Genomic DNA, 13,239 nt, shown 5'->3' on the forward strand with positions numbered 1-13,239 from the left:
CGACCCCCAAAAGAAAGAGATATGGCTTTCCACACCGTAAGTTTACCACGAAATCTATCAATAATTGTTGACCAAGCCTTCGCCCGACCTATATTATCACCCACCGACACTCCAAGATGAACAAAAGGAAGGATATCCGCCCTACACCCCACATTTCTAGCCACGTCCGTAACCATCGGATAGGGAACCCCTACCCTAATCAATTTACTTTTAAGCATATTGATTTTGAGACCCGAAGCTAGAAAGAAACATCGACAAATACAAATAAGCTGGGAAGCATTATCAAGACTCCAAGGGGAAAGCACAATAACTCCCGACTAAACCCCAGGGGTTGTGACTTCCTTGATACGCGTATGGGTCATGTGCTTTTAGTAGTACAAGCACATACTACCTTCCTCACCTACCCATGTTTGTCTCAAGTATCACCACAACACCCTAACAATATACATAAGCATAGCGAGCGCTCAATCCTCACTCCTAGAGGAAGGCTAACTGAATTAAGACTGACCTACCGGCCTCAAAAAACCCACCCGTTTATGAAACTTCCACTAACCCTGCAGCATTAGTGTATGCTAATCATACATAACGCTGGACCCTATAGACTTTTCGAATAGGGTGAGCAAAAACCGAACCGCAAACCAAAAAAACCGAAAAAACCGCATAAACCGAAATCAAAAAACCAAACCCGAAATGAAAACCGATGGTGCGGTTTTTAGTTTTGCAAAAACCGAAAATACTCGGTGCGGTGCGGTTTCTAGTCTCGTAAAAACCGCAAAAAACCGAACCGCACCGCATATATATATATATATATATATATATATATATATATATATTAAGTGTTGATATTTATAAAAAACAAGAACTTATGACAATTAAAATTTCTATAAATGTAAATATCTATCTAAATATCTATCTTATCTATCGGATGATGACTTTATATTTTTAAGCATACATTCAGTGGTATTTACAATAACAAATAATGTTTATGACATTTTTTTAACATTTAAATATGAATAGTACTACTGATATAGTATCATTTTTAAGAATACATTAATTGATATTATCCTATGTACTTGTGAAACAAATATTATATTAAATTCGTATTATATTGAAGCATTAGAAACATGTTGAGTGAGTAGTTATGTAATTTGATTTCGATCCAAGAGATGGTGGTATCGGTTTATATCCAATAAAAGATTAGCACTCCTCATCTGAGTCAAAGTAACTCGCTGAGTTACTTGAGTTTTAGTAAAAAGACAAAACGAAAAAAAACTAATAAAAACCGCAAAAAAAAAAAACGAACCGCAATAAAAACCCGCATAAAACCGAACGGTGCGGTTTCTAAATTTCAAAAAACCGAAGTTGCGGTTTTCAGTTCAGTTTTGACCAAAAACCGCACCGAACCGCACCATGCTCACCCCTACTTTCGAATACTCGATCCTACCCTAAGCCCTAATCAATAAGAGTAGAACATAAGGTCAAATCGAACGTTCTCGGGCTATAAGATCTTAATTATGTACCACCGTGATACATACACAAGTAACTACAATAATGATGTCAATCTCATGTAAATAAACCCTAGACTAGCAGGCATCACGTAATCAAACAATTCTATCATGCAATTCCTGAGGATCCCTAGCCTAGTACTAGCATGTTGTTCTATCATATCATATTATTAAATAATTGTATGGTATTTTGGGGTCAACTTATTGGCTCCGGCTAATCGTACACTTTGCATCCTCTCTTACTTATTTTAAAAACCATTTAAAAAAATCATTTTAAAATCTTATAATTACAATTCCAATCCCTTAAGTTTAATTAATCTCTTTTAGTCACAAAACCAATTACCAATTAATTATTGAATAATATTAATTAAACAATATGATTTCTCCTTTAATATATTATTCTCATGATATATTAATAAATCATATTTAATCCTTTCTCTCCATAATTCATCCTATCAAGTTGCTTTGGTGAAGGCAACCCAAAAGGACCATGCACCATCGGGTCAAGTACATACCAAAATAGTTATGGACTTAGACACTAATACAACAGTGATCCCTCAAGAAGTAGCAGTATCACTAACAATTGTTATGTATGTATTGCAAAATGGTGGTACTTCGATCGAGGCCGATAGATGGCGGTTCAGGAGAGGGATCAGGTTCTGAGCCGGTAGATGAGGGACTACGCGAGTTCATCGCGTCAGAGATCACCAAGGGTATCCTTGAGTCGACCCCCATCATCTTCGGGTCGATCAAGGAAGGGATAGTTGAGCTGATGGAGGATCGCCTCAAGGCGTTCAGGAGCGACATGCCATCTGGCCAGTCGGGATCTCGCACGCTGTCCTTTAAGGACTTCAGGGGCAGTGGTGCGTAGGGATGCAAACGGGGGCGGATATTGACGGATACTACAATACCCGTCCCCGCACCCGAACTTCGATCCCCATACCCGTCCCCGTCCCCGCCCCGCCAAATCCCCAACGGGTTCGGGTATAAAAATCCCCGTCGGATACGGGGAACCCGATGGATATTCGTTTAGTAAAAAAAAATTCATCTTTTTTAAATCTGGAAAATATATAAAAATAATAATAATAATCATGAGAAACAAAACATTCAAGAATTCATATTTCATTCTTATACATGAAATAGTAAAAATGATAACCACAACATTCTTCCATCGGTACTAAACAATTAAAATAAAAACAAAATCCACAACATTCATGTTTGTTTAAAAAAAAACTAAAATAAAAACAATAATTCTTCGTAAGCTAAGTATCAAAATCCAATTGGTTAAGAGAGATGTTGATCTGGAATGCCACTGCAAAAATCACAGCAAAACCAAATTACATAGATGTTAAAAATCACAACAAAAAAATTACATAAATACAGTTAAAATCATAGAAAAAAAATATATCGATACAATTATTCTTACAACTAAAACGATGCGGATTACAGACAAGATTCAATAAAAATATGTGAAGACTAAAGCAAAATGATAGATGCTGTCAAAAATCACAGCCAAAATCGAGTGAACCTCTTCAACTAAGTAACAATAAATTTTCCATCTTTTTCTTAATGAACATTATACCATTTGCTTTTATGACAACATTATACTTAACTTTTTGTATCAAGATATTTACTTTAAAAAATCTACTAATTTATAATAATAAGTAATGTGACGGAAGAACAAACATGTTATTGGTTGATTAACCTTCAGTGGACTAGTTTATAGAGGAAAATGATTACATAGATGCTTTGAAGACTAAAGGGGTTCAAATTTAGTATTATTATACAATAATAGTTTAGCAATTGTTTTACCAAGCGCCAAAATAACAGTATAAACATAAACTAAAGTTCCTAAAAATGTAACTAACTAGTTAATAACAAAAAGAGAGTACACTGCTAATACTAAAGTTGCGAAACCAATAAATTAGAACCCCTTTCGGTTACTAGCCAATAGCTAGGTAATATTACATCAAAGTTGTTAAAAAAACATCAAAATGTTTCATAGAAAAATCACAGCAAAATGATAGATTAAACCAAGTACAACTAATCATTGAGAAATCACAATTAGTCGATTGTACCACGAGCAAACATCAAGTATAGAAATTGAAATCGAGAACTTACTTGGGCTTAGGATTTTGGGATGAGGGTGAAACTTCTTGTAGGTTGTCCTATAATGCCATGAGCGTTTATCGACTGAAGAATGAGAGACTAGAGCCGACAGAAGTTGAAGAATTGATGTCGTCAACTACTGAAGATTGAAGAATCGGTGAGTACAAGAAGAAGGGTTGAAAAAGGACTCCTGTAATGTGTGGCTGCATCTTTTTGTAAGAAATCTATTGAGCAATGATTCTTGTTGAAGAGATTAGAGGGCTGATAACGTGATTCGGTGAATGGATTGGCAGGATAATTGGAGAAACGAAGCGTTAATTTCTTGATTATGGAAAAGGCGTCTTGTTACTGTGAATAAGGATTTCTAATAAGAATTATTTATATATATATATATATATATATATATATATATATATATATATATATATATATATATATAATCGGGTTTAAACGGGGCGGATAGTGTGGTACCCGTCCCCGACCCGCCCCCGCTTCGGATATGAATATCAAGACCCGTCCCCGCCCCATTACCCGTTAAGACGGGTAATACCCTCCCCGTTAAGACGAAATTTTTGGACGTGAAAATTGGGTCGTTACACGCAGGGCCTACAACCTATCTGGACCGCTCCCGAGCCTTCGGCCTGACTGGACCGCCTCGCAGGGCCTACAACTTATCCGGACCGCTCACCGGGTATGTTGGCCTACAACACAAAGCAGGACTGCCTCAACCCAACCCCCCCAATCAAACAAACATGTGCACATAAATATCATACGCTAGCTCATATCATATAACAGTCAAACCGATCGAACATATCTTTAATCATAAACAACATCCCAATAACTGGGATACAGACCTAACTGGTCACTAACATAGCATCACCCTATAACCAAGACAATGACCTAACCATGCCACTAAGCATAATCATACCACCATCCTAACTACCAGAATGTAATCAATAAACATATCATGCCATAATCTAGATACAAGTATATAAAGGGCCGACCTTGGTGCCTTGGACCCATTTTTATATTGAGGATAACTCACCTCGTACTATTGACTCGAAGATAAACTCAAGCTCTTGGATTGCCGATACCACTCCACCACCTAAATGCACCATAGAACCATGCTTGTAAATTTCCAATTTCCCAAAATGTCCTAGAAGTCCAAAAGTCAACCCTTGGTTAAAGTCAAAGCCACCTGTCAAAGTCAACAGTCCATGTTGACCTCAACTCTTCGATCGCACCCAATCACCCGCCGAGTTCCTTTCATAACTTGCCAACTCGCCGAGTCACCTGAGTGACTCGTCGAGTTCTTGGTGTCCGTGGTCGTAAACTCCTTGGCCAACTCGTCGAGTTTTCCCCTTTACTCATCGGGTTCATACGTGTCCAAAGGTTGGGAAAACCCTAGTCTACTCGTCGAGTCATTCGACTGACTCGCCGAGCCCAAGGAAAACTTCATCGGACTCACCGACTCGTTCTCGCTGAGTCCATTCAATCCTTCATCCATACAGAGGCTTTTTAAGCCATGCCAAGGTTCCATATTGTAGATCCAAGCTCCTAGGGCATGTTTATCACGTAAAGTTGCAAACTTTACGTGCATGCAAGACGATAATGACCCAAAACAAGCTAAATGAGAGGCTTAAGGTAAGGGAAGGGTCATTTATTGACAAGGACTGAAACTTTATAACAATGAGAGGCTAGAGGAGTCCAGATCTGAGGTTGCAACCTCAGATCTTGACCCAAAGCAGAGAACCACCACAAAACCCTAAGAGAAAAGCTATAATCCCATAGATGAAAAGATCTAGATAAAGGAGAGCCAAGGTAACAACTTGTTACCTCCAAAATGATGCCAAGACAGAGAAGAATCTGAATCTACAACAGCCCCTTTCTCCAAACTTCTTGAACTCCAAGCTTTCCACTTCCAAGATTCCTCTTCCAAGCTAAGAAGCATGCCAAAATAGAGAGCAACACAAATTAGGGTTTCTAAACTCGAGGGGAGCAATAAGAGAGGCTAAGGGGGATAAGTGATCCTTAAATAGGGTGCAAAACCCCAGAAATTTAGGGTTTCATCTGCCAGCTCCTACTTGTCGAGTCCCCTCTTGGACTCGGCGAGCAGGTCACTAAATCACGCGAACCAACCCGTTGCTACTCGACGTGTAGGACGACCAACTCGTCGAGTAGACCTTGAAAACAAGAAAATTCTTATAAAATCAATACCTGAGAATCGAGGCGTTACATTACCATTGGTTTATTTAATTCACACTTAGTCGTATATAACACAACAAAAACGACAAACACGACAAACACATGCTCAATTGTGTCAATTTCGTGTTGAATTGTAAACACGAACACGATGCGACACGACATCGTGCTTTTTAAACTTGACGCGATACGAACACAAATTTAAATTTTCATTTCGTCCAAATTTCGTTTTATTTTGTGTATTTTTATCGTGTGGTGTCATAAATTCACATCCTTAAAACATTGATTTTAACATGTTAGATAAATCAATAAACCACTTTTGAAAGTTAAAAAGAAAAAAATCCCAAACAAAACTCGAAGTGGGCTTGGGTCTAATAATCTCTCAAAGTCTAACCGGTTTCGGTTAACGGCGGTCGGCGGGTTGTATAAAACCCTACATTCCCAAAACCCTCTTCACCGCACCCTGTTATTCACTTTCTTCATATCACTCTTTCAGTCTTTCTTTCAAAGCAAAAATGGTTCGAAGCTTGAAAAACCCAAAGAAAGCTAAGCGGAAGAACAAGGTATTAATATCCCATCGTTCTAAATATTCAGTTGTTGCGTTATGTTTTGTCTTTCATTTGTCAGATAGTTCAGGTATTTGATTTTTGATTGAAAGAAAAGGCTATTCGACTCCGTCCACCGTTAATAAAAATGAGCTTTGAATATGTGATTCTGTAATCAGGGTTCAAAGAAAGCAGACGAGTCATCCTCATCAAACGCAATACCTTCGATGCCAGCGAAGGTGTGGCAACCAGGTGTTGATGCTTTAGAGGAAGGAGAAGAGCTTCAGTGTGATCCTTCAGCTTATAATTCTCTTCATGCCTTCCACATTGGCTGGCCCTGCTTAAGGTTTCCTACAAAACAAACTTTATAAGTTCTATTCATGCTCTTAATTGTTCTTCTCTTCTCACTTTTTTTGTTAAATATTTGATCTCTGTACATTGTGTTGTAGCTTTGACGTGGTGCGTGATTCACTGGGATTAGTTCGAACAGAATTTCCCCACACTATTTATTGCGTCACTGGAACTCAGGTAAAGCTTAATTCTGTTAGCACTTAATATTCTTGGTTAGCTTCATTACGTGTATGAGAAGATGATCGAATCTTTATTCCCATAGGCAAACAATGCTCCAAATTCAATTGGAATATTTAAAATATCAAACATTTCTGGGAAAAGACGTGAACTAGTACCAACAAAAACATCCAATGCTGACACCGATATGGACAGTGATAGCAGTGACAGTGATGAAGATGAAATTGAGAACAAAGGACCAAAGGCTCCAGTCTTTCAGGTAACACATAGCCATTGATTTTTCAAACTTTCATCACTACAATATTCTTTTAATCTTCATACATTTCAATCTTCAGGTGCGCAAAGTGTTCCATGAAGGTTGTGTGAATAGAATTCGTGCAATGACACAACAACCCCATATATGTGCCACTTGGGGAGATACCGGTCATGTGCAGGTATATTCAAACACCTGAATAACAGTAACAGTATCAGTAACAGTAATAGTTTCTTGATGTTGTTGATGTAGATATGGGATTTTGGATCTCATTTAAATGCTTTAGCAGAAGCTGAAACAAATGTTAGTAAGGATGCTTCTACAGTATCTACTCAAACTCCTTTAGTAAAGTTTACGGGTCACAAGGATGAAGGCTATGCAATTGACTGGAGTCCTCTTGTTCCTGGAAGACTTGTTTCGGGTATGAAGTATGAAGTGAGAGAAAGATAGAGAGAGAGAGAGATGTTATTTACATGATGTAAAAAGATCATATACTTTAAAATATAGATTCTGTTTGATGCTTTGTTTAACAAATTTATGTTTTGAAAGGTGACTGCAAGAATTGCATCCACTTATGGGAGCCAACATCTGACTCAACATGGAATGTTGATAGTAAACCATTTGTTGGACACACTGGTAGTGTTGAAGATTTGCAGGTAATTACCCTTTTACACATTATTTAAGGGTAATTATGGAAAAAATGTGGTTTTTTATAAAACTTTTGTTGATGCAGTGGAGCCCAACAGAGCCATATGTGTTTGCCTCGAGTTCTGTGGATAAAACAATAGCAATATGGGATACCCGTTTGGGGAAATCACCAGCAACTTCTTTTAAAGCACATAACACAGATGTCAATGTCATTTCATGGAACAGGTTTTTTTTTTTTACCATTATCTTTAATTTTATTTTTATGATTAGGGTTTTACTAATTAGTTGATTTTTAATTAGGTTGGCTAGTTGTATGTTGGCATCTGGTAGTGATGATGGGACATTTTCTATTCGTGATCTTAGAATGGTCAAGGTATGTTTTTTTTTTTTTTTAAAAAAAAAAAAGTTTATTGTATAAAAAACCATGAAAAAAATAACATTTTTTTGTTTGGGTTTTATTTGTTTTAGGAGGGTGATTCTGTAGTGGCACATTTTGAGTACCACAAACATCCGATTACATCCATTGAATGGAGTCCACATGAAGCGTCTACACTGGCAGTATCATCATCTGACAATCAACTCACGTAAGAGTTTTTCATTTAAAAAAATATATTTCTATACAACTTTTACAAAATCACCCCCTCATCTTTGGTCAAACTGTCAGAATATGGGACCTCTCTTTAGAACGAGATGAAGAAGAGGAAGCCGAGTTTAAAGCCAAAATACAAGAGGAAGTACATGCGCCTACAGATTTGCCTCCACAACTTCTTTTTGTTCATCAGGTTACTTGCAGTTTTGTATCTTGATTTATTGTTTGTTTGTGATGAGAAAATGTGTTTTTTTATCGACTTATTGTTTTGGTGAACAGGGTCAGAAAGACTTGAAAGAACTTCATTGGCATACACAGATTCCAGGAATGTTGATTTCTACAGCTGCTGATGGTTTTAATATATTGATGCCTTCAAATATTGAAACTAATCTTCCTCCTGCTAATGCTTGAAAACGAAGAAGGTTTCAGGCAACTTTAAATGACCCAAAAGGGGTAAATTTTTGCATGGTTTATTTACTGTTGGTGTTATATTTTAAGAGAGAATACATGATACATTGTAGTTTGTATGAAGTGTTTTGGAATTTTGAGTTATGTGAAAATGGGGTTGAATGGTAATATTTTTATGCAAGCAGTCTTTTTTTGGTGATACTTGAGATTTTTGCTTACATTTTATAGCATTGTGCTTCCATTTTTTTTGTAAGGATATTATAATTTGAAAAGCCTACCCAATATATAGCAGTGGAAACTGGTTTGTATGTGGACGATATTTGCTATAACTGGTAGACTTTTCAAGATATATGTTGTAATAGTAAGATATATAAAATTATTTTTTTTGACCACTTTAGGACGTTTACTAATGATAGTAAAATCTCCTAGTTCATGAGAGAATATGGGTTAACATTTGGAAAAATCTTAGGTGTATGTAAGAAGCCAAAAATGTACATTCATCAGTGTTATAAGTTTTCATAAGAAATTTAACCTGTTATGAAGAAAGGTGTTAAGTCAAACTGCAAACATAAAACAAAATTGAGGATATTAAACTTATTTCAAAGCACACATCAAAGATTACAAACTTCACATTGGTTAATTTTAACTTCAAATTCGTAGTGTACTTGTGTATGTTCAAGCAATATATCAAATATTTTGCATATTAAAAGAATACAACTTGGAAAAAGGTTATGTGAGATTGATTTAGAAATGAGAAGCATTAGTTTTGATCAAAAAAATTATACAAGTAGAGAAGAATATAAGATGAATCTTAAGAACATCTATAGGGAATTTGATTATGTGGAGAAATAAAAGATGGATTTGAAAAAGAAAAACATTATTAGAAAAAAGAAAAACAACATATTCATAAGGTTATACACATGGATTTTTTTTTAAGAAGAACGTCAATGGAATGCATACATAATTTATAACGACAAAGAAGGCCAATGATTTAGAGAGGGAGATTGCCATTAATTTTATCTACATGTGAATTATCCACATAAACACGTGATGTGACTTTAAAATTAAAAACCAATCATATGTCATAGGCTCAACAATCACATAATGGTTTTGGTTAACTAGTTGCATTATTTGGACATATTTTAATAGATTGGTGGCTTGTTGTATATTTTATACAAAAAACAACATTGTTACATACATTAGGAAAAATATGAAACATTCTTGCATATTTGTAATACAAAATAAAGTTTAGTGACTAAATAATCACAAATTCAATAGTTTAGTGCTTAATTTGGATATTTGGTGAAAAATTAGATTTGCATCAATGTTCGGAAGTGTCTTGCATTTTGAACACCCAATTGACATCAAAGTCTGACTTTTGACTAATCACACCTCCAAAATTAACATTTATGATTCATCATAATCACGTCCTAGAAAAGCTACACAAAGTAATTCATTCTTCACACTCCACTTTAATTATACATCTATGATTCTATGCTATTGAAGTGCATATATGTTGTTTAATTATATCAATGTTATATATACATGTTAAAAGATTATGACCCTTTACGATCAATGTAACACGCAATGCATGAAAAAATAAATAAATCCAAACAAAGAACAAAAAAAATGGTGAAGGTTGAATTAAGTAGTAAACTATTTTATTTATGTTCATTTAGTAATTAGTTACTAAACTAAATTGTAAAATGTTAGTAACTTATTGTTTTTTATTCAAAGTGGGTTTTATGAGAGGTGATAACAGATTAACAGGATTCAATAACCACTTTGAATAAAAAATAAAAATTCCATCGACCTTTTGGTGCTTAATTTAAAAGATCAAATCAACTCAACTCTCAATTTTGTGCCTAATAGTTTAATGCATAATTTCGACATAACCCTTATTTAAATTGAAACGATCGAATCAACTCACAGAACAACCCGTCTTTGACTCGACTAGGACTGAACATTAATCGGTTTATACTTGAAAAAAAAATCCTGAACTAACAGTTTTGGGTAAACTGAGTATGATTCTATTTTCAGGTCGACCATTTTTTTTAAATGACTATTAATAGTTAGAGGTTGTTTGAGATTCCTTTTTAATCAATTTTTCGATTTTTAACTTTTTCAAAAAAGTTAAAAATTACTAAAAGCTAATTGGTAAATTTAAAAGTTATTTGCTTTTAGTTAAAAAGGAAAAGTTGTTTTTAGTTAAAAAGAAAAAGTTGGATGAACAAAAGATATGAATTTCTATCTTTTTGTGATTTTTAAAACCCTAATCTCAAACGCACCCTTAGTATTAAACATTTAAACCACCCCATTCATTGAACCCTTATTTGAGAATTTACTTTTTCGGTTGATTATATTCTTCGTTTCCAATTTCCGTTCCCTATTTCCAAATCAACGAACTGGAAGCGGCTTCCCTTTTTGTTCCCTCGTCCTTTGGCTGGATTTCGGTGGTCGACACTTCATAATTCACATCGGCGCCTCACACAACCACCAAACCAAGGCTTGTTTTTCAATTTTTTTTTTTACAAATTAAAACTTTACAGGTTCTTACTTCTTTCATTCTTTGTACATAAACTCTGTAATTGTTAGCCTTGTTGCTGTTTTGCTGATGTTTTTTGTACATATTATGATATTAATGTGTTTGAGAATTGACACCCGAAGTCATAAATAAAAATTAGTCTTACTTACCTGTTTAAGACTAAAGACCTGGGGTAACAAATCACAGTGTGATATTACAAAATTTTCTTTTTTCTGTTTTTTGTTATTCTGGCGGCTAAATCGAAACCGATTAACCCGCTAACCCGAAAACCGACGTTGAAACGGTTATTGGATGGTTTGGATGATAACCCGAAAACCGCTGATGCTCACCCTTAGACCCGACCCGAACATCTAAAACCTATTATTGCTATTTGCAGGAATCAACTGTTGAGCGGCTTTTCTATTGGGGAATCAAACAGCCTCGCTTCTACGCTTTCCTCCTCAGTGATTTGAGCGCAAGACTTGTCAAAAGCAGAAAATTGCACCAATTTCAAATTCACGAAGGTTAGTTTCTTTTCTTTCTTTGTGATTTTCTACGATGCAGAGTAAAACTAGGTTTAATTGTTGGATGCTGAGTTGAAACCGAACCCTTAAACCCCTTCAGGGTTTTTCATCTGCAGATTTTCTTCAAGATACTCAAAGATGCAATTGACTCTTGAATTCGGGTAATTCCTTCATCCCTCTCTCGTACACAGTATTCATAAAAATTTATACTACATACTACAGTATTTCGTTGATCATATTATGTTTGTGATAGTTCTGGAGTATAAACCTTTGATACTTGATTTGAAACTTGAAATATCCAATAGTTTCATACACTTGATAGTTGATAGTTAGAATAACTTTGACACTTGAAATCACTTAATTGCATCTTTGAGTTTACACAAACCAAACCAAAACACTATACCTTTATCTGTAAACCACAACTCAACCTTTCAGTTTCATGAACATCCCTGTATCTTAATATTTTTGTTCTTAAATCCAGTGGAGGACTAGAACTTCTTTGTGACTCCGTGAAGATCCATAGCATTGATGTTGACCTACCAGCTGAAGAAAAGAAGGTCAAAATCCTTAAACTTTTCAAATACAATCACACGAATCTTCACATCTATGATCGTATTAGATTTATAATTTTTCGTAATTGTGTTTCTTAGTTAACCATGAAGCACTTGCTTGCTTGGGTTCGCTCCAATTTAATCAAAGAGAGACCTGAAATGTTTATGAAGGGAGACACTGTGTAAGTTCCCCACATTTTTGTTGATTTCTTATTTTTTTGGGTCCAAAATTCGAACATTTTTACAATTTGATTGTTTCTTGTGTGCAGGCGACCTGGAGTTCTTGTTCTTGTGAATGACTGTGATTGGGAATTGAGTGGCCAACTTGATACAACCTTGGAAAATAAGGATGTTGTAGTGTTCATCTCTACTTTGCATGGGGGATAGTTGAGATATTTCCATATGTTTATTTTTTGGCGACAATGAATGTTATAAAGTATTTATCAATGTAGTAAACTGAGTTTTGATTAAAATCAAAGTTGTATCCTTCACTTGTTATGATGTCGCTGTATTTAAGAAGTTGTAAACTGAGTTTATGGTTGAATGTGACTTTTTGAAGTACAATTATTACTATTGTTTTGTTTATTATATTCATAACAAAATTGATTGTAGAAGTATTAAAGTACAATTACATATTTTAATTGCAAAACTAAAAAACTGATTAACTAAGCTAACAAACTGATTAACCAAAATTTAGAAATAGGAAAAAAAAATGTAATGTTGACAGTGGGATTTGAACCCACGCCCTTTCGGACCAGAACCTTAATCTGGCGCCTTAGACCAACTCGGCCATATCAACTTTGGTGATAGTATCTGCATTCTTTTACTTATATATAATCTTATTATTTGTTTG

At 35.2% G+C, this 13,239-nt stretch overlaps 2 protein-coding genes and 1 non-coding gene across 4 annotated transcripts; 2 read left to right on the forward strand and 1 right to left on the reverse strand.

Annotated features, from left to right (window-relative positions):
• The first annotated feature begins 6,222 nt into the window (after positions 1-6,222).
• On the forward strand, positions 6,223-8,988 carry LOC145070017 (protein HEAT STRESS TOLERANT DWD 1-like). The gene is made up of 12 exons (XM_079016934.1): positions 6,223-6,379; positions 6,541-6,707; positions 6,811-6,889; positions 6,975-7,148; positions 7,225-7,323; positions 7,395-7,563; positions 7,692-7,798; positions 7,876-8,015; positions 8,091-8,163; positions 8,259-8,374; positions 8,455-8,572; positions 8,659-8,988. Exons 1-12 carry the CDS (start codon positions 6,332-6,334, stop codon positions 8,788-8,790), a joined length of 1,422 nt encoding a protein of 473 aa, XP_078873060.1. The 5' UTR covers positions 6,223-6,331; the 3' UTR covers positions 8,791-8,988.
• A 2,699-nt stretch (positions 8,989-11,687) lies between these two features.
• On the forward strand, positions 11,688-12,950 carry LOC145068518 (ubiquitin-related modifier 1 homolog 1). 2 transcript variants are annotated; one of them, XM_079015490.1, is made up of 5 exons: positions 11,688-11,835; positions 11,936-11,996; positions 12,317-12,392; positions 12,486-12,568; positions 12,656-12,950. In XM_079015490.1, exons 2-5 carry the CDS (start codon positions 11,974-11,976, stop codon positions 12,771-12,773), a joined length of 300 nt encoding a protein of 99 aa, XP_078871616.1. In that variant the 5' UTR covers positions 11,688-11,835; positions 11,936-11,973; the 3' UTR covers positions 12,774-12,950. The 2 variants fall into 2 exon arrangements, with proteins under 2 accessions (XP_078871616.1, XP_078871617.1); XM_079015491.1 differs by having other exon boundaries at positions 11,700-11,835; positions 11,952-11,996.
• Positions 12,951-13,104: 154 nt separating this feature from the next.
• TRNAL-AAG (transfer RNA leucine (anticodon AAG)) lies at positions 13,105-13,185 on the reverse strand. Its single transcript has one exon. It is a non-coding gene; the product is annotated as a tRNA-Leu (tRNA).
• Between the last annotated feature and the right edge of the window lie 54 nt (positions 13,186-13,239).

This window comes from Lactuca serriola, chromosome 8 (assembly GCF_051521515.1).
Source record: "Lactuca serriola cultivar US96UC23 chromosome 8, Lser_US96UC23_V15, whole genome shotgun sequence".
In the NCBI taxonomy this organism is placed as follows: Eukaryota; Viridiplantae; Streptophyta; class Magnoliopsida; order Asterales; family Asteraceae; genus Lactuca; species Lactuca serriola.